Source organism: Rhipicephalus sanguineus, unplaced genomic scaffold (genome assembly GCF_013339695.2).
Source record: "Rhipicephalus sanguineus isolate Rsan-2018 unplaced genomic scaffold, BIME_Rsan_1.4 Seq2699, whole genome shotgun sequence".
Lineage (NCBI taxonomy): Eukaryota > Metazoa > Arthropoda > Arachnida > Ixodida > Ixodidae > Rhipicephalus > Rhipicephalus sanguineus.
The window spans coordinates 17,760-39,756 of record NW_023614909.1 but is presented as its reverse complement, the minus strand read 5'-3'; the positions used below and the strand labels follow the sequence as shown (position 1 = coordinate 39,756).

The window sequence follows — 21,997 nt, the reverse complement described above, 5'->3', positions numbered from 1 at the left end:
TCCAGAAGCAGGAAGGCTGCGAGCGAGTTATAGCGTATGCAAGCCGGTCATTGTCAAAGTCGGAAGCGAACTATTCCACGTCTGAAAAGGAGTGTCTTGCAATAGTATGGGCCACGTCAAAATTCCGCCCATACTTGTATGGAAGACCCTTCAAGGTTGTAACTGATCATCACGCGTTGTGCTGGTTGGCCAATCTAAAAGACCCTTCCGGCCGCCTCGCTCGATGGAGCCTACGGCTGCAGGAATTTGACATCAAAGTGGTCTACACTTCTGGCCGTAAGCACTCCGACGCAGACTGCCTGTCAAGAGCCCCCGTCGGCGCACCCCCAAACGACGATGATGACGATGCCTTTCTGGGGCCCATCAGCAGCAGCACATTTGCGCAACAGCAGCGCTCAGATCCGACCCTACAACAGCTGATCAAGTACATCGAAGGCAAGGCATCCATGCCCCCTGCACCGCTCAAGCGTGGGTTATCTTCCTTCTTTATGAAAAACGGGATGGTCGTCAAAAAGAACTTCGCACCGAATAAGGTAGCTTACCTCCTTGTCGTTCCAAGCAGCCTCCGAGAAGAAATTCTGCAAGCGTTACATGATGAACCCACTGCTGGTCACCTCGGTTTTACACGTACACTCCGCAGAATCCAGGACAGGTATTACTGGCCCCATCTCTCAGCAGATGTTGCGCGATACGTCAAGAGTTGCCGTGAATGTCAGCGCCGGAAAAGACCCCCAACAAGACCAGCTGGACTTCTACAGCCAATTCAACCACCATCGAGACCATTCCAGCAGATTGGTATGGACCTGCTTGGACCCTTCCCCACGTCAACCTCCGGTAACAAGTGGATTATAGTGGCTACCGATTACCTGACCCGATACGCTGAAGCAAAGCCTCTACCGAACGGCACAGCAGTAAAAGTCGCCAAATTTTTCGTCGAATCAATTCTCCTCCGGCACGGCGCACCTGAAGTACTAATAACAGACAGGGGAACGGCGTTTACGGCGGATCTCACGCAGGCCATCCTACATTACAGTCATACAGATCATCGAAGGACTACGGCGTACCATCCGCAGACAAACGGCCTCACAGAACGCCTGAACAAGACCATCGCAGACATGCTCGCGATGTACGTGGACACAGAGCACAAGACCTGGGACTTAATACTACCGTACGTGGTCTTCGCCTACAACACCGCGGTGCAGGAGACCACCAAAATGACACCCTTTAAGCTTGTCCATGGAAGGGACGCCACTACTACTCTGGACGCCATGCTGCCTAATGTCACCGACGAAAACAACCTAGATGTAGCCTCATACCTTCAGCGGGCAGAAGAAGCCCGGCAGCTTGCGCGGCTACGCATAAAAGATCAGCAGCGCACCGATGCCCGCCGCTACAACCTCCGAAGGCGCGAAGTAAAATACAAGCCAGGCGACAGAGTTTGGGTTTGGACTCCCATTCGACACCGCGGGTTAAGTGAAAAACTCCTGCGCCGTTATTTCGGCCCGTACAAGGTCATCCGCCAACTTGGCGAACTCGACTACGAGGTAGTCCCTGATGGGGCTAGCGCATCCCAGCGACGCCGCTCCCGACCAGAAATGGTGCATGTCGCCCGCCTAAAGCCTCACCATGCGCGCTAACGGACGCTTTCTGTTTGCATTTCTAGTTTCTTTTTTGTGTGTATGGTCTGTGCTTATTTCCCTATTTGCCTTTGTACCTGCTGTTTTGTTGCTTTTTTAGCATCGGGTCGATGCTTCTTTGAAGGGGGAGTAATGTCGCGAAGCGCCAGTTTTATGCATGCCGATAGCCGCCTGCATGCGGCCTTATCATCTCGGATCGTGATGCGAGACGCGTCGCGATTATCTGGGATGACCGTGGCCTCGCGCGGTGGCGATGAGATAGGCCCATACTGCTGGCGAATGTATTAGCTGATTTTGGGGGCGTATCCCGAGCGTTCGATACAGCCTTAAAATAGAGCCCGGGTGATTACAGCGTGTATTCTGTTCCCCGACGGCTGCCGAGGACTTCGTTCGCCGCCGCTGAAGCCAAGGTGTGCATTTTGCTCTTATGGGCGCAAGTCCGCCTAATAAACGGATTCTCTTCCACATCACGAGCTTCCCAGTCTCCTGTCTTCGGACTGCCGTCACGGCTACGTGACAATATGAATACCGGGTGTTCAAAATTAGGTTTATGATTTTCTCTCAATTCAGCACTGAGAGGTACGTCAAAACCACCTTTTTGGAGATAAGCTTTTATCCAGGGGGACACAAAGTGAGAATCATTGTCGCTGTCAGCCACCCAATTAGCTAAGATCGAATCATCATCATCATCAGCCTGTCTACGCCCACTGCAGGGCGAAGGCCTCTCCCATGTTCCGCCAATCAGCCCGGTCCTGTGCTTTCTGCTGCCACGTATTACCTACAAACTTCTTAATCTCATCTACCCACCTAGTTTTCTGTCTCCACTTTTTAATCAGTGCAGTAAGCGGCCATTTTTTATTGAAAGGTTGGAGGCCATCGCGTTTCTACGCAGTTCCACTTGGATGAATTCTTCTAGCATGTCTGTGCCCCGAAATTTCCCGCTGCAAATTTTAATTGCGGTTATTATAATTACGCATACAAGACAATAGGCACTGGCGCAAATCTCCTGTCGGATGCGCCGCGACATTTGCATGCGGCGTTTACTCTGACAACGGGTCGAAGGCATAGGCAAAGATGATAACGGTTACCATTTTGCTACCAGCTGGCGATAGCAAGCAGTGACTGCTCATCCCATCAGGGAGCATCACTGTGCCGATCCTCACCGCCTTGCATGCGTAATCATGCAAACCCCAATTAATGTTTACAGCGGCATATCTCGGGACACAGACACGCTAGAAGAATTCTTCCAAGTGGAACAGCGTAGAAACGCGACTGCATCCAACTCTTCACTACAAACATGCCTTGTTCGCTGCACTCATTAAAACGTTCATTATCTAATGTTAGTTGATTGGGCACCTGACAGCGATAGCTATTGTTATACTCTCTGTCCCCCTGGATACATAACCTATTTTCAAAGATGGTTCTCACGTACCTCCCTGTGCTGAATCGTAAGAAAACTATAAAGCTTCATTTTGAGTACCCAGTATTTTCCTAAGAAAAACAAAACCATGTGAATAAACAGCTTCACGTCCCCTTTGTTTACTCGTTTCTGTTATATATGTATAACAAATAGGTTTTGTGCGGGAAAGGGGGGGGTATAGGAATAACTACCGTAGTGCACATGATGTGACATATCGCGCGTGCAATGCAACTGCTTTGCGTACGGTTGCCACCGATAGCGTGTTTGTTCTTCGCTTTGGTTCCATGTTCTTTCCACTATTAGTTACTGCCGTTAAACTTAAAAAATACAAAAAACGCCCCCTAATCTTTCCTCGCATTCTTTACTTGTCGCAATATCCTTGTGTATAACAAACAACGAATTCGTCACATTTCTTTTCATACCTGGTGACTGCGGGTTGGGAAAATGAGTCCTAGATACGATAGTTTTTCTGTTCTCCAAATAACCTGGCGCACTGTACCACACTAAAATTATATTCTAGCATGCGAACACATACATTTTAGAGCACATGAGTAATAATTACCATGCCTAGTTAACATGAAACCAAAGTTCGAGTCGCACATTGAGCATTCAACATCATACGTCCGTTAAAGCAGCTGTCCGGCTGTCGCAAAGACCTTCAAATTGCAGAGCAGTCACTTTTTCTGTCTACCAATCATGAAATGATGTAAGAAATTGTTTTTTTTTCGTTTTTTTAGCTCGCGGGATCGAATCCCGGCCGCATTTTTGATGGAGACGAACATGCTTCAGGCCCGTGTACTTAGATTTAGGTGCACGTTAAAGAACACCGGATGATCGAAATTTCCGGAGCCCTCCACTATGGCGTCTATAATAATCAAATCGTGGTTTGGGACTTTAAAACACCAACAATTATTTATTAACCCATACTCTCGTATTGCAAAACTGAAACCCACTGCATTGGTTCACAAAAGAACAATTTCAGTAAATTAATACTATTATATTAACTTTTTATTCTATTTTCAGTGCGTTAAGTAGCTTCGCACTCATTTGTAGGTTTGCAATTGCCTTAGAGTCTCTAGAACCGGCTACTAGGCGGCCGCCCAGTCCTCGAAGGCCGTTTGCGGTTTTACAAAAAGCAGATCTTGCTACACCTTACGTTGAGCAAACAATAATCTCACTTTGAATGTGTATTTTGGGATAATATTTTCGCACACTCACTTTTGAAACACAGATTTGTGCAATGAACTAGCATAAAAGAAATTCATGCAGCATGTTTGAATTCACAGTTCATTTTACAATAGATTTGGTCCAAATGGGCAATTGTAACTTCACACAGCCATTTAACATTGCTTTACTAACATTTTTATTACATTTATTCTATTTCATGTTCCGACAATTAGCTGCGTAAATGCCACAGCTTTACTCAGCTGAGGAATTCATCAGTTACTTATAATTCCTGACGTGACTGGTATTTTAGGACTTTTCATGACAAAAACTACCCACGAAGTAATAACATACAGAATTTTTGCAATTGATACAGTTGGTTAAGTTAAATAAGACATGCTTACTTTGAACAAAATGTTATTTTAATCTTGACTTTTCACTTAACTTACTTTTTTGAATGTGACGTTCCATATTAAAGCTGCACCATTTATTGTAGCAGATATTAAGTAAGGAAACGCTGTTGCCGGCATCAATGGAAACGTACGTTTCTCCTGACATTAGCCGCAACGTCATTCAAACGCCATTCTGTGCTTAACATAGACTAAATGCAATGTGTAATTTGACCACCTCTCAACGTTGACGTTTTATTTAGCAAGGTGAACATTAAGTGACAAGATCCTAAATCGAATTTTATAGCTATTTGGGCTCAAAAGCTGAATTTCTTTAGGTTCAGATTCTTGCAAGTGCTAAAGCTCATTCACACTAGCAACGACACAGGTCGCGCGACCGGCGATGTGGGCGCTACCAAAAGGTGACCGATGCTCACACCGGTCAATGCGACCTACACTCCGCCACACCGAAACACGTCTGCTCGCACCGAGGCTCGCTTTGCCATTGCCCCGTAAAATAAGCTGGCGTCCTGTTCCTGCGCGTCTGACGGGTTCAGAGGTTGGCGTGTGCAGTCGCGCGAATGAATAATCGAGCATCGTGTTACTCAGCCAAACCATTCGCTTTGCGCCTAATGCGGCCTATTGAGACCTTTTGCGACCAGTCGCTTTGCGACTAACTTGTTCGCGCGGCTGGTGCTAGTCGCTGGTGCGAACTAGCCCTTAGCATTGTGGGGGTCATCTTAAACTAGCTCAACGATGATCTAAATTAGGTTATCTTATTTTCTTATAATGTAAACCATGTACCTTTTTTATTGTAGTTTACCGGTTAGATATAATTCCTGTACATTAAAATAGTCGTGTTGCGTATTCTTTCGAGCATTCATTTGAGCTCCATCGGCTATATGCTTAACAATGCATTATTTCATACTTTGTTATTAACTTTATTTGTCTCTTCGTTATTTCATCATCAGCACACACATTTCGTTAAGGACAGCTAAAGGCACCTAAAAGCAGTTTTACCACTTTCGCTAGTATAAAAAGAAATATTTAAAAAAATACATTCAACGTACCCACGTTTTCATTTTATATTTTGTTGTTTGATCCATCCATGCGTTATCACTGATAACTTCCAAGAATCCCTCTTTAATGCGTCGCGCCACCTTGCCGGCCTGAAAAATATTGATTTGACAGATTATGGTTCAACAGCAGGTATTGCTTTTTCACGCAATATTGTCTGTTAAAGTGCATGTATGTGATTTGTTAAACATGGACCTTCCATTGTTCGTAGACGTCTATATGCTCAAAAAGGCAGGCTGATATAATTTATACGGCAGTATTTACACCAGGGGCCTGAAACTCAGTTCAGCTAGCGGACAAAAGTAACGGAATAAAGACCCGCACGGGCCGGACATAGAAGGTAGGAGCGGGGGAGAGGGCGGGGAGGCAGTTTTTGAGGAATGTCAGCTACCCTTGCCACTTACATATATACGCCATTTCTGAAGGGCATTTGACGCAAAAATTCCTACAAGAGATCGATACACATCTCTAAAATGACTACAGTTTGGACACAGATTCTGAAATAAAGTTATTTCACGGTTATGTAGCAACACTTGGTGACTACAGGGGTGTCTCCCGAAAAAAAAAATGCTTTAGGTCGGTGATGCCTGTGTAGTTCAGGAACATACTTCTCTCCCCCATCAAAGTTATTACATCAAACGCCGGGCCAATCGCCGCACGTGTTCTGGGAGCGAAGCAGGACACCAAGATAAAAAACGAGGACGAAGAGAGCGCTTGCCGGTTCATAATTATGATAGCTTTCTGTTGTCGCCACACATCATAGCGAAAAGCTTGAGAGCTCCGCTGTAAAAATGTATGTTCGCTAGGAATGACAGACGTGACAGAAAAGATGAATAAAAATTTTTCACAAGTAATATGGATCATAACTACGCGTACAACGTGATAAAGACTGCACAGAGCACTTCTCCCAAATTAACATGAGTTCGGCAAATGAGAAAATAGACCAAGTTCGCTACCTGGACAATGAAATGCAAACAGAATCGAATAAAGAGTGCAGAACATAAATATGCATCTACGTTAATAAGCACGAGACCGTCTTCCAATTTATGGCAAGGCGTCCTGCGAATGCGGTCCGTGCATTTGGTACCAGATATACGTAAATTCCCTAGTAAGTGCCACCTCCCTTTTTCGGGAGATTTAAAATATGCGCCTCCCATCTCCCCACCCGCCATTTTCACTGATTTTATTCGCCCTCGTCGGGCGAATAAAAACAGTGAATGAATGTGTATTTAATAAAGCAGTTAGTTATATGCACGGGTGTGCATGCTTTATTCTTAGCGGCTTCTCCACCGCCCACTTGAATTTTCATCCGCGACCGGGGAAGGGACGCCCCTCCAATCTTGTCGGCTTATACTTCACCAAAGGGGGGGAAGGGCGCTTGCTCGGTATTTTTACGGCATGTATGTATCATTATATATATATATATATATATATATTGCCACACCCGCTTCTTCTTTTATTTTGATGTGTTCGAGTTTGACCAGCAAGGACGGTTATCAACGCTCGACGCTGGCCGCGAAGCAGTGTTCGAGAAGCTTCACGATTTTAGTAGATCGCTTTGTTAAGATTGCGCGCCGCACGCGAATGTTCCAGCTTTGTCGAGAGATAACGCCGCCACCAGCGATATTGCTGGAAAGTTCCATAGCGCCTGTATAAAAGCCGACGCGCTTGACCGCTTGTCAGTTGATCGACGGACGACGCCCTGTTCGCCGCTATCATTGTACAGCGTGTATTGCTGTAGTTCTAGTTCTCAGTTTCTCGGCCACAAGTTCGGCCAAATAAACAGTTTCATCTCGGACGTGCTGCCTGTTGCCTTCGTCGACGTCACGACCACGTGACAATATATATATATATATATATATATACTCTTCTTGATTTCCTTAGAAAATATGTTTTGCCGATGTAATAGTAATGGTTCACACGCTTCACCGTCATAGAGGGGGATGAGGGGAAGAAAATCCTGATTTTAATATAGTGACCTTGAATTTCGCGACAATGCAGCTAAGAATATTTACATGCTTGGAGATTAACGGTGCACTTGGCGTATTTGCTCGTACCAGCCTAAATGTTATGCAATCGATTACCAGCGGGATCATAAAGACCCTCACTAGCCAAGGTAAGACCATTATTATCACTACAGTTTTATCACATTTGTTTCTGGAAATCTGCTCCCATGAACACTATATTAGGGAAATATATTACTTCTGTAATAATGGAAGAAATCTACAGCGGATCCACAGCCACTATAGTCCTCCATATAGAAAGCGACAGAATCCCATTAAAGAAGGGCGTACGGCAGGGAGACATGATCTCTCCAATGCTATTCACCGCGTGTTGACAGCAGATTTTCAGGGTCCTAGATTCGGAAGAATTAGGGATAAGAGTTAATGGAGAGTATCGCAGTAACCTGCGATTCGTTGATGACATTGCATTGATGAGTAACGCGGGAGATGAATTACAGCTCATGATTACTGAACTGGATACGGAAAGTAGAAGAGCAGGTCTGAAAATTGATATGCATAAAACTAAAGTAATGTGGAACAATCTTGGCAGAGAACAGCGCTTTGCGATAGGTGCCGAGACACTGGGAGTTGTAAAGGAATACGTATATTTAGGACAGGTAGTAACCGCGGAGCCGAACCATGAGAGTGAAATAACTAGAAGAATAAGGATGGATTGGGGCTCATTCGGGAAGCATTATCAAATCATGACTGGTAATCTACCACTATCCCTCAAGAGGAAGGTATATAACAGCTGCATCTTACCGGTACTTACCTACGGAGCAGAAACCTGGAGACTTACAAAGAGGGTTCAACTTAAATTGAGGACGACGCAGCGAGCGATGGAAAGGAAAATGATAGGTGTAACCTTAAGAGACAGGAAGAGAGAAGAGTGCGTCAGGGACAAACGGGGGTTAAGGATGTCATAGTTGAAATCAAGAAGAAGAAATGGAGATGGGCCGGGCACGTAGCATGTCGGCAGGATAACCGGTGGTCATTAAGGGTAACTGATTGGATTCCAAGAGATGGCAAACGCGTGAGGGGGCGACAGAAAATTAGGTGGGTAGATGAGATTAAGAAGTTTGTAGGTATAACCTGGCAGCAGAAAGCACAGGACCGGGTTGATTGGCGCAACATGGGAGAGGCTTTTGCCCTGCAGTGGGCGTAGACAGGCGGATGATGATTACTTCTGTATACAAGGAGTGTATGCATTCAACTGTCTTTTGAAAGACAGGGTATCAGGGGTGCTCTCTTTCTAAAAGAAATTGTGGGAATATTTCAAGCAGCCACCGTTCCGATCGTTCAAGAGTGCAGAAATCGTTACTTACTTTTCTCACGGACGCAACCTGAAAATAACGTTTGAGGTACAAGAAAGCGATGCCTTTAGCCATTATGCCATTATAACCGATGAGCTTTTTTACGCAGGTATTCTGATCAAGTGTCACTGCAATGCCAGGCTTCGTTGTCTGTTGTAGAAACTGGTTAAGTTTTTCACGTACAGTTAATGTTAATACGTCGGCAATTTCACGTATGAACCACCAGCCAACGTAATTGTGGAATTTCCTTCTGAAAGTGTAAACAAAATGTTTGAAATAGCTCGGATGTAGATGGAAACGTGTGAGGTCGGCATTTAAATGAAACATTACAAAGGTTAAATATGCATGTACTGTCATTTGAGAAGGAGGATAAAACACATCCGCAAACACACTACTTGCGCGTACCTACTCTTGAATAAATAAAGCACGAATCATATTTAGCCAATAGCCTCAAGATATATGGCAGCCTGGATATTTAAATATTTAAATAGTAGAGGTGCTTTATCTGCACTTTTGGAAATACAGAAATGAGCAGCGCGAAAGAATACAGGCATCATCAAAGGCTTGAAAACAGCGGGAGTGATAACTCACAGTTTAGTTCATTCCCAAAAGAAGAGCATAACACAGCTGATATTTCGTAAGAATATGAAGCCAAACACGTGACTACAGAGTAGCCAATACCGCAATGAGCGAGAGAGAGAATAAACGTTTGGTTTGATCAAGCGCATTCTGCGCCCAAGCTGGGCGGCCTCTTTATTCCAGGTAGCATCGTTCCTTCGCCATCTCTCGTGCACGTTGAACCAGGCTTCGCTGATTCTTCAGGTTTGGGTCCGATAGCTTGGCCTCCCAGTGATCTTCGTTTAGCGTAGCGGTGCTAGGCTTTTGTATGCCCCCCATAACATATGGCATAGATTGTCCGGGACACCTCAGTACTTCCCCCGCAGGGGCGTCTGCGCAAGCAGGCGTTTGGTGTGTAGCGACACCACGGACCCGAGCTAACGGGGGGGTTTCGACCCCCTCCCACGCCTAGCCGTGCGTGGCTTTGCCGTGTCCGGGGAAAAGGGGATCCTGGGGGTTGAGCCGACGCTGGGTGTTTGGACCTTTAAGGCCCCCCAGCAGAGGCAACACACCTCTTTGGCCCTAGCTTCACGTAGACGGCACCCCTGGGCTGACCCACCCAGGGGAAATCGGCAGTCGCCTTTTCCTGTCCCTCTCTTCTCACACCTTCGCCTTTGTCTCTCACTTTACATCTTTCCTGTCTTCTCCTCACTTCCGTTTACTTCCGTTTTTCCTGGCGGCAAGGGTTAACCTTGTGTGGATGACCAGTCTTGGCTCACCATATATGGTTATAGCGGTGGTGTACGACTGGCGCTGGCAGACCTGTCTTCGCACATCTCCTGTCGCGTCCCCTTGTTGGGCTCGGTGGTGGGCGGTTGGCACCGTCGCCGAAACATAAAGCATGCTATGTTAAGTTCATCTTTTTCCAAAACCGATCGTACTCTCAAAAGGGTACGCACCGAAGCACCCATGCAACTTTTTTCTAAAACGCATGAACACTATCCAAAGTACCACGTTGTCCACAGCGAGCAGTCAGACGAAAAAGCCAGAACCATTTCACCATTTCTGGTGGCAAAAAGCCTTACGGAAAAACTAGGACCAGGTTACAAGGCGACTAAGATGGCCAGTGGCGATCTACTTCTTGAGCTGAAAGACAGAAAACAATACGAAAATCTTTCCAACCTCACATCATTCGGAAGCATCCCTGTCACAGTCACCCCACATAGGTCCATGAACACCGTCCGTGGTGTCGTCTCAGATGAAGATCTCTTGAACCTCTCCGAACCTGAACTTCTTGATGGATGGAAACAACAAAATGTCGTCAACGTTCAAAGAATCAAAATAAGAAGGGACAATGTAGAGAAACCAACCAAGCACATAATACTAACATTCGGATCGAGCGAACTACCAGAGACAATAGAAACAGGCTACACGAAACTAAGAGTGCGCCCATACATTCCCAACCCACGAAGATGTTTTAACTGCCAAAAGTACGGACACAGCTCACTAACGTGCAAAGGACAACCCACCTGTGCCAGGTGTGCCTCTAAAGATCACATGTCAGACAAATGTGAGGCTGCAGCTCACTGTGCCAACTGTGGTGATGACCACCCTGCATATTCACGGTCCTGTGTTGAATGGAAGAAAGAAAAGGACGTTATTTCTCTGAAAGTGAGAGAAAATATCTCTTTTAGAGAAGCCAGGAAAAGATGCGCACCCTTTTATGGCACAACTTATGCGGATGCGGCGCGTCAGGGGGCAGCGTCGCACCGACCTCCGCCACTCGCCCGGCCCGTGCTAAGCGGACCGTCGGCTGTGGCACCTGCCTCCAAGGCGGCAGTAGTTCAAGCTACTCCGCCAACCCGCGAACAGGGACCGGCGACTCCAGGGCCGTCGGGTCTCAAGGCTTCGTCTCACCAGGCGAGGCCGGAAACTCGAGCCACTAGCCCGCCCGTGCGGGCATCCAGTGCCTCCGAGGAGGCAATGGACACGTCATTGGCACCTCGGGTGCCGAAACACCGGCGCAGTTCTCTGGACCGCGCCAAGAAAACAAGAAAACCAATAACGGGGCCGGACGACCGTCCTGCCTCCTGAAACAAAGTATTTCACTTGAATACTCCACACTTTCTTATTGTACACCCAGCACCTTTCTATGACTGATATGCAGACACAAATATTACAGTGGAACATCCGAGGCCTTCTCCGAAACCTCGATGACATTCAAGAACTCCTCCACGAACTCAATCCAAAAGTGCTGTGTGTACAAGAGACACATTTAAAACCACAACACACAAACTTTCTACGCAACTACGTCATTTTTCGAAAGGACCGAGATGATGCCACGGTATCATCTGGTGGTGTAGCCATTATAATCAATCAATCCGTAGCATGTACACATTTACCACTACAAACGTCCCTAGAAGCAGTGGCTGCTCGAGCAGTTCTTTTAGATAAACTGATCACGATTTGCTCTCTATACATACCGCCACAATACAACCTACAAAAACAAGAATTCCAGTCCTTGGTAGACGAACTGCCGGAGCCTTATCTGATCCTTGGGGACTTAAATGCGCATAGCGGTTTATGGGGTGATTCTCGCTGCGATGCGCGAGGTCGTCTCATTGAACAGTTTCTCTTCTCCTCCGGCGCGTGTCTGTTGAATCGGAAAGAGCCAACATACTACAGCCTTGCCAACAATACTTACTCGTCCATAGACCTTAGCATTACATCTCCATCCCTTCTTCCAGTCCTTAATTGGAGAGTTATTGGGAATCCCTATGGAAGCGACCACTTCCCAATAATTCTAAGCGCAGTAATAACAAATCAATATCCACCACTTGTCCCTAAATGGCAGACTGAAAGAGCCGACTGGAAACAGTTTCAAGAACTTGCCCACTTAAGCTGGACTGACATGTGTACCTTAAGTATAGAAGCTGCTGTGGACTACTTTACAGCCTTTTTGATCGATGCTGCAACGAAATGCATCCCGCAAACAAGTGGGATATCTGGAAAACAACGTGTCCCATGGTGGAATAATGATTGTCGCATTGCACGCAACAAGCAAAACAAAACAAAGCATGGAGGTTGTTTCGGGATGCTCCGACAGCGGAGAATCTTATAAACTTTAAGAACATAAAGTCCCAAGGAAGGAGGACGCGCCGACAGGCTAGAAGGGAAAGTTGGCGGAAGTTTTTATCAGGCATCAATTCGTATACACAGGAGGCAAAGGTCTGGAACAGGGTCACTAGGGTAGTAGGAAGACAAGCGTATTCACTCCCTCTAGTAAGCGCAGAAGGCGACAGCTTGGAAGACCAGGCGAACTACCTAGGCGCACACTTCGAACAAGTGTCCAGTTCCACGCATTACTCTGAAGTCTTCCGACGGTACAAAACAAGAATAGAAAAACAAAAACTACAGCGGAAAAGTACAAAAAACGAGGCATACAACCAACCTTTCAGCTTAGCTGAGCTACAGGTATCGCTAAACAGCTGCAGTAATTCAGCCCCAGGTTCTGACCGTGTGGTATATGACATGTTAAGAAACCTACCTGCCGAAACGCAAAAAACCTTACTATCCCTGTACAATGTCATCTGGTTTTCCGGCGAGATCCCCTCGTCTTGGAAGGAGGCGATTGTCATCCCTATTCTGAAACAGGGCAAAGATCCATCCTCCGTTACGAGTTACAGGCCCATGCACTAACAAGCTGCCTGTGTAAACTTTTCGAAAAGATGATAAACCGCCGACTTATGCATTTCCTGGAAACAAATAATCTACTGGACCCGTATCAATGCGGATTTCGCGAGGGCAGATCCACCACTGATCACCTGCTACGTATCGAGGCACAAATCCGTGACGCATTCGTCCATAAGCAGTTCTTTCTTTCTGTGTTCCTCGATATGGAAAAGGCTTACGACACAACATGGCGCTTTGGAATACTAAGAGACCTGTCCCACCTTGGTGTACGTGGCAGAATGCTAGATTTAATAGAGAGCTACTTGTCGAATCGTACATTCCGTGTCCGAGTAGGAAATGTTCTCTCGAGACCGTTTCTTCAAGAGACTGGAGTGCCACAGGGTGGTGTACTTAGCTGTACACTCTTTATCATCAAAATGAATTCCCTGCGTCTTTGCATCCCACGAAATATGTTTTATTGCACATATGTCGACGATGTACAGGTCGGTTTTAAATCATGCAACCTTTCGATATGTGAGCGGCAGGTCCAGCTAGGTTTGAACAAGATCTCCAAATGGGCAGACGAGAATGGTTTCAGCCTTAATCCTCAAAAAAGCACCTGTGTCCTGTTCTCTCGAAAGAGAGGCCTTCATCCTGATCCAGATATTGACCTGTGTGGTCAACATCTCTCCGTGAAGACGGAGCACAAATTCTTAGGCCTAATTCTGGATAGTAAGCTTACGTTCGTATCACACATTAAATATTTAAAAAACAAATGCATAAAAACAATGAATGTTCTAAAAGTGTTGTCATGCACTACGTGGGGTAGTGACAAGAAGTGTTGTTGAACTTGTATAAGAGCCTCATACGCACTCGCCTAGACTACGGGGCAATAATCTATCAATCTGCGACACCAAGCGCCTTAAAGATGCTTGACCCTGTCCACCACCTAGGCATTCGCTTATCTACGGGCGCCTTTCGCACTAGCCCCGTAGAAAGCCTCTACGTCGAATCAAATGAGTGGTCGCTTCATCTACAGAGATCCTACTTATCATTTGAATATTTTCTCAAAGTGAACGCAAACAAGGAACACCCCTCACACGCCACAATCAATGATTTGTCCACGTCTGCCCTTTTCCACAACCGTCCTTCGGTGCGAGAGCCCTACTCACTTCGTGTGAGAGGCTTGGCAGAGGAAATGGGTGTTCCACTTCTTGAGCAGAACGTGATGCCTCCTGCAGTAGAGCTTCCACCGTGGCAGTGGCAGACTATTAACTGTGACCTATCCTTTGTAGAGGTTACAAAACACGCACCACTCGCACATATCCACGCTTACTTTCTTGAATTACAGCACAAATATTCCTGCCCTGAATACTTTACAGATGCTTCAAAATCTCACACTGGTGTGTCTTATGCGGCGGTCGGCCCCTCTTTCTCCGATGCCGGCGTTCTGCACCCTAATACAAGTATTTGCACTGCAGAAGCATATGCGATATATGCTGCCGTTAAACACATTAAGCACTTACAATTACGAAATTCAGTCATATACACTGATTCATTAAGCGTTGTAAAGGCATTGAAAACTCTCAAGAAACACAAAAATCCTGTCATCGTCTCACTGTATTCACTGCTATGTACCGTTTACACACTCGAACAGCATGTTGTAGTGTGCTGGGTCCCAGGACACCGTGAGATACAAGGCAATGTTATGGCAGACAAACTAGCTGCATCCGTCCAACAAAGCTCTGCCAATACATCTGTTGTACTTTCTGCATCGGACCTTAAGCCCGTTATAAAGAAATCACTAAGGGCACACTGGCAGCGCTTGTGGGATAGAGAAACCAAAAATAAATTGCATGTCATCAAGCCGCGTCTTGGCGCCTGGTCACCGGTGTCAAAGTCACGATATACAGAAGTCACACTTTGTAGAATGAGAATAGGACACACGCACAGTACACACGCACACCTTTTATCCGGCGGTGACCCACCCATGTGTGAGAAATGCGACACGCCACTCACTGTACTCCACATTCTCCTTCAATGCACCCATCTTGATGCCATCCGAGAAAAGCATTTTCCATCATACCGCCGACATCTCCCACTCCATCCCTCAATGTTCATAGGCAGCGAACCTGTTTTTAAATACAATTCACTCCTCGGTTTCCTTAAAGATATACATAGTTTTAATGTTATATTCCCAAGCAACCGAAGCACGGCCTCCCAACAGAGGCCGCTGCTGCGGTAGTTCTCTCCAAAGAAAGCACTTACCTCCAGGCCTTTGGACACAAAGGACCTGAGGAGGCGCAAGTGCTATTCACTCCGTACGTCATCGCCATAATTTCGTTGTGTATATATATATAGATCTGCTCACATATTTCACGTCACTGTCATGATTTTAATAGATATATGTTTTTACCCGCCTTTATGGCGTGGAATTTTAAGGCCCTTATACAGCCAGCTACCATACTCATTGCTTACATCTTTTGTCCCCCGACCTGGCGCTCTTTGGCCATTAATTGGCCCTTGCGCCACAAAACATCACATAACAACAACCTCAGTACTTCAAGATGTACGAATGCTCAGTCGGTGAGATACGGTGAAGTAATATAGCGTGAACGTAAGTGTTTGTTTGCAATTCCCTGAGGGTTACTGTCTCTTCCCTAGTTAGGCTGAGGTGAGCTGGTGGATAAGTTCTTCGGCCTAACCTGCAGTGCTGTAAGATGTCGCTGTACTTTTTGGATACATCATCTTACCTCCTAAGTGCGTCCTGTGGGAAGGCCCGGTGAACATGAACATGAGCGTCGGCTGCCTCATTTCCCATCAGGGAATCGTGACCCGTAGTCCTAACGATGTACGTTTCTTGTAGGTTCTTCTTTGCTGTAGCTGTGAGTATTTCTAAGGCTTGCCTGGAAATTCGTCCTCTCTGAAAATTTCGACAAACTGCTTGTGAATTGTTTAGTATTACTGCTTCCTCAGCACAGGTTGAGATGGCCAAGGCTGTAGCTGTTTCTTCAGCCGTATCGATTTCTGTAGTTAAGATGCTAGCTGCCGTTCTCTCTTTTCCTTTGCTATCGAGTACGCTCACAGCGGGATTCATGAGCATTTTGCTGCATTCGTGTATCTTGTGTCCGCATTTCGGCCGTCGTCTTGTCGGAGTTTCTCTATTCTGGATTTTTTTTTTCTTTCGAGATGGTAGGTAGGATGCATATTTCGTGGGATGCGGGCTACCGAGATGTACTATCGAATTGTTGCTGGGATAGGCCTTTTCTCATCACGTTGTATGGATTCAGAATAGCCTAATCTTCGAAGTGTCGCCCATCCTGTTTCAGTTAGTCTAAGTCGCTCGAGTTGGTTTACTCTGTGTGCTTCCACGAGCTCTATTCAGGTGTTGTGGAGACCTAAGCGTAGTAGTAGCTGTGTGGGAGCACGTTCAAAGGTCCCTATGGCAGCCTTGGTGGTCTTTCGAATGAGGGTATCAAGTTATTTTTTTCAATTTCTGCATTATTGAGGTCTAAATAAGGGGTCCCATAAGTAATTCTACTGATGATGAGCGCTTGGAACTTTCAAGATATGCTAATTCCTGTGAAGAGAGTGCAGAGACAGAGTGTAAAGACGCAAGGCTGGCTGCGTAATGAGTGCATTTACACTCTGTCAGTGCCTTGCCGCGCCTACTATTCTACCTCGCATATGTACCTCTATGCTTATACAAAATAACTTGCTCATTGACGAGCCGCGAAGAATTGCACCGATGACAATGTGCAGACACATGCATATGGTAGGAGCGGGCGAATATTCCAAAGTTCAAATATTGGCTTATAATTGCTTCTTATTCGATTCCATTCGAATAGCACTTTTATTATTGGATATATTCAAACATAAAATTTTGTAATGTAGTCAGAACGTGTAATAATTAGAATGTCGCATAGTATTTACACTTCAACTTCAACGGTGCTATAATTGCTCATTTTTAGTGCTTTTAAATTGGCTGTATCGGTGTTCCTGCGTAGTTCCGAGCGCGCGGAAATGTGTGTGGGGCCGAGGAAGCTCTTGCAGCTAAGTGCAGCGATTATTCTGTAGGAAATCACCGTAATGAACTGGTGGCCATCACTCCCATTAACCAGGCGAAAAAAAGAATGACGCGCGTCAGTTTCCGCGCGTCAATAAGTGATCTGTTCTCTCTTGTACCCACGATAGTACCATTTGGTCATAAGAACTATATATAACACATAAAAGTGTTACAAATTATGCTGAGATATGTGAGAGGGAACGGTCCTGAATATTTCAAGCAAAATTTATAGAAGCGTGCTTAGAATCTTCAGGCGCTTGGAGTATGTCCTGTAGCTGGGTTTGCAAGTAGAAGTAGTTCTCCTCAGTAAACCTTGCAAACTGCACAAGCATTGACTGCACCCTCAGAGCACTCATTAGGGCTCTCAATTGACGTCCACGTGCTCTGCCTGTGCAAAGCGAGTGCGACTCCTAAGTCGACCCTCGCATAGATGAAACCGCGTCAAAGCTCACGGTTGCCGGCTAGTACAAGCACTATATAGAACTTCTGTCCCGAATTTCCTCAAACTGAGGATTTATGCAGCTTTTGTGGACCATCACTGCGACCGCCAACACCCACTTCCACCTCCTTTGTAAGTCACCTGAAGCGGCACGTAGACTTGGCGAAGTGGCAGAGACAACCGTTCAACCAAGGACTGCGTATCAGATAAGTGCCGATGATATTGTGAAGAAGAAAACGGCAGTGACTGAGTGAAACGCTATGCCCTGGATGAGAATGTGGCCAGAATGATTATGCTCGATTTGCAACCGTACAATAATTGCACCTACTCGATGGTCTTAGAAGGGAAAAAACACAAGAGACACAAGAAAGAGTATCACACAGAACGAGCGTTCATGCTGTCTGGTGCCACCATCATCTTCGTCATCATCATCATCATGGATCCTTATCACTCGCCGAAGTATCTGCTCACACTTACTCAATTTGCAACCAAATTCCGGGTATATAAGCACAAGAACTCATCTGCCCAGGCAAGAGGTGGTACCTATCAATCCGGCATGCGTGGGTCTCTGCTAAGAGAGCTGTCCAATAATATAAGTCGCGCAAGGCTTTACGAAGGACGGTTTGTCCTTTCTGTGTCCTTCCTTCGTTAAGTGTTGCCCTACATTAATGATGGATCATTACGAATTAGTCCGATCAAATTGTCTGTTAACTGATATCTGTTCAGGCATTTGATTTCTTCTTTAAGTCAGCTAATCGATGGTTGGATGACGCTTGCGCCACAGCCATTACCACTAATGTGCCTACTGTCTTTACCAACTCTGTGCGCCTTTTCCGTTAGCCGGCCTCTGTGTGGTCTTGACCTTTTTCTTGTGTCCGTGTTTGCCTGCTCAGTCTTTTAGCATGAATGTTTACCAACTAGCTCCGCTCTCTCGTATTTTAAGCTTTTTTTCTAATACTATGAGCCTTTTTTCTGGTTCTCCTACTTATCCGAGCAATCCTGCTTCTTTAGGTTCTTTAGATGCTACTTATTCGTACCACGCGAGGGTTCTGTCGTGGTTCTCTAAGAACTGAGTTGGCCCTGTTGATGTTCCCCTTTTGTGCTGCTTTCTGCAACCATTTACCGGAAATGCCAGGAAAATTTGCGCCATAGTGGCCTCGGAATCCTGGAGTCAATTTATGTTCTGCCAAGAAAGCCTCGACCTCCGTCACTATACCGCGTGACGACCACCGCCACGAGCAGCTGTAGGCCGATTCGATGAGGGTAGCTAACCAGCATGCGTAATTTTTGTGGAGCTTCAACGTGAGCTTCAACCACGTCAGACAAAGATTTTTCTTGCTATTTCACCGCCAAATAACCTACTGGTCCTCCGGGGAGCTGGCTCCGATTACAGTCATTGCAATATCCCATGGAGAGAGTTTCTCACCAAGTGACCCCCCATGGGGAGTACAAAGAGGCCGTGCTGTTTATTCACTCCATAACTTAGCAATGGGAGCATAATGGGGATCCCATAGAGAGTTTTCTCCCACGTGACATGAAACTCCATGGGGAGTATAACAAAGCCATGCCGTTTATAAACTCCGTAACTTAGCAATGGGAGCAGGGAGCATAATGACGATATATGCCGCCTCTCCTCCGATATGACGGAATAAATCATTCGAGCGTTGGAGGCCACTTTTGTGCCCTCCAATGAGCGTGCCTCGCGTCCACACTGTGATTCCCCCGTAGAGAGTGCGTCACACAGTCCTCGAATTTCGGCAGATGTAGAGAGAGCTTGAGGAGCACCAAGTTATACGAGGAGTAAAATTACGGAGCCTTCCAGCAATGAATATAGGAAACTGGAAACCAATACGAACACTAGAATGCAAGAGTTCGATGCTGAGTCATCTAGTTTTACAATACGAATGTGGTGCGAAATTAATATATTAGATAGGCACCAGGGCTCCCGGCATATCTTGTGACAAAATGAAGACGTTCTTATTTCGACAAGAAAGTAATATAACTTCCTCTGCCTTGTTTCAAACTATATTGTCACGTGATCGTGACGTTGACGAAGACAGCAGTCGGAATGTTAAAGACTCACTCCCATATTCTCAGACAAGCATCGACTCGAACTTCGTCCTTCAGTTGACTGAGTTGAGCACGGCGCCACTCCTCGATTGAAAATGACACCGCGCTCCTCAAGAATTGCTGCAGATTATCACTGATACGCAGTGACTTGTTTGCCTATAGACGCTGCTCCCATCGACTTTCTCAAGTCAAAGTGAATCGTTGAGTGAAGGAATGTTCTAAAATACGGGGGGTGAACTTTTTTATTTGGTCGAACTTGCACCCGGACAACGAAAATACAGCATGCAAACGATTCACACTGCAAAATGACAGCGGCATGAAGAGTCGTCAGCCGTCGAGTAATCTGATAGTCGGCGGACCGCGTCGTCTTTTTTGAAGCAATCATCGAACCTTAGAGTTATCGCTGCTGCTCGCGTAAACTCTCAAAGGAACTTGACTGTTCGCGTCCCGCGCGTTATCTTAACAGAATGATCTCAAATAATCGCGAAGCTTCTCAAGCATTGTGGCGCGGTCTGTACCGAGCGTTTCTAACAGTTCTGGTGGCTGAAACCCGAATACATCAAAATACTGTTATAAACACGCATGGCAATACGAAATGAAATGTCGTAGGAATGTGGCAGTTATGTTAGATCAGTAACTAGAAAAAGTATTGGCGTAATTTAGAAAAAATAAAGAAGTTGTGAAACTCACTTGTCGAGACGCTCCAGATATTTAGATAAGGATTGAAAATATTTCAAGTTGTGAACAATTATTTCATCTGATTTCTCCAAATCACCCCTTGCCTTGCTAATGTCAGCGAGAAGGCTCTCATAAAGTAATATCTGCAGAAAAATAACACAATTAAATTTTTCTCAAGAGCAATGGACGCAATTTTAGTAAATTCTGATCAATATATAAACTTTTGTCGATCATTGTCGGTAATTTTAAAAAACATATACCAATGGATTCGAGGAAAGTCAATATGTAAAATAAATGTTTACTCAGTAAAATGCAGGTCATGAGTGGCACATTTTATTTGGGGAAATGTAATTTCGAGGGGAATACCTCAATATTTTAGCGTAATAAGTGTTGGCCCTTTGTAAATTGAAATACGAGATCTGCAACACTAAACAACAAACATAAAAATGAGCCATCCGTCCGCGACATCTACCTGTGCTGCTTTAGGGCGTTTTGTGCATATACGTAATGGTCTCACACAAAATCAATCACTGTGAAGTGGCAGTCTGCAATTTATGTAGAAACACAGAGAAGCCACCAGCTAGATGTTTCCTAAAAAAGTGCAACGAGGCCAGCATGCTGTGGCTGACTTTGCAGTTTTTGTCATGAATGGTTTGCTGATGTAATTGGGACGGGCTAGTGTCTTCGAAGTATACCGTCAGCGCTCCTGAAGAAATGAATTCTGAAGTGAAATTTTCATAATGCAGCAGTAATTTTGACAAACAAATAAAAGATGCCACAGTTCAATAATGGGATCATTGCCCGACCTCATCGTCCCTTTCGCCAAAGCCATGAAAACTCGTGTATGCCACGAAGCATATATTTTAGATTCGAGCTGGCGAATTAATTAGGGAGGCATTCAAATTAAATTCTGGTTGAAGATATTTGTCTAGACGTTCCTCTCTGAGTGCACGCCGCTACATTGGCGTCAAAACACAAACACGGTCAGCAGATTGGTACTTCATACAGCGTCCCTGAAGACCGCAGTATGTCTATCGCTCGTCTTGTGGTTCTTAATTCACAGACTCGTAAGCTCTCTAGCTTTTCCGGCTCATTTCAGATACGTGGCGATGCCGCGGTTGTGTTCGTCGTTGACATTCGAAAACACTGCAACAAGCATCATTGCAAAGTTCTCTCCGTAAGCCAGAGTCTCTGTTTCTTCTACTGCCGACTTCTTGGCAAAGTCACCTATAGCAAGATGGAATCCTACGTCTCATGCTCAACGTCAACATAACCGCAATATCCACCAGAGTCCTGTTTAGACGCTCATTGCACCATCTTTCTTTGGGTGGATAGGGGTTCTCTTCTGGTGAGCTGTCTCATGAAACTACAGATTGCAGTTTTCCGGCAAAGTCAAAAACAAACATTTTCGGCAAGAATGTTAACGAAAAAATTTGTCAGATCCGACGCGTTGTGGGAATCGGTTTCATATGAAACAGTCAGTAAGTACTTCTATTTTGTACTTTATGGCT

The 21,997-nt window shown here is 45.5% G+C and overlaps 1 protein-coding gene across 1 annotated transcript in view; it reads right to left on the bottom strand.

Annotated features, from left to right (window-relative positions):
• Positions 1–5,671: 5,671 nt before the first annotated feature.
• LOC119376892 (membrane metallo-endopeptidase-like 1) overlaps positions 5,672–21,997 on the bottom strand; it is a 34,074-nt gene continuing 17,748 nt past the window's right edge. Inside the window, exons 4-6 of the mRNA XM_037646566.2 lie at positions 20,499–20,629; positions 9,016–9,253; positions 5,672–5,779 (exon numbers count right to left, since the gene is read on the bottom strand). Coding sequence (XP_037502494.2) covers positions 5,672–5,779; positions 9,016–9,253; positions 20,499–20,629 — 477 coding nt within the window. The remainder of the gene's footprint in view (positions 5,780–9,015; positions 9,254–20,498; positions 20,630–21,997) is intronic.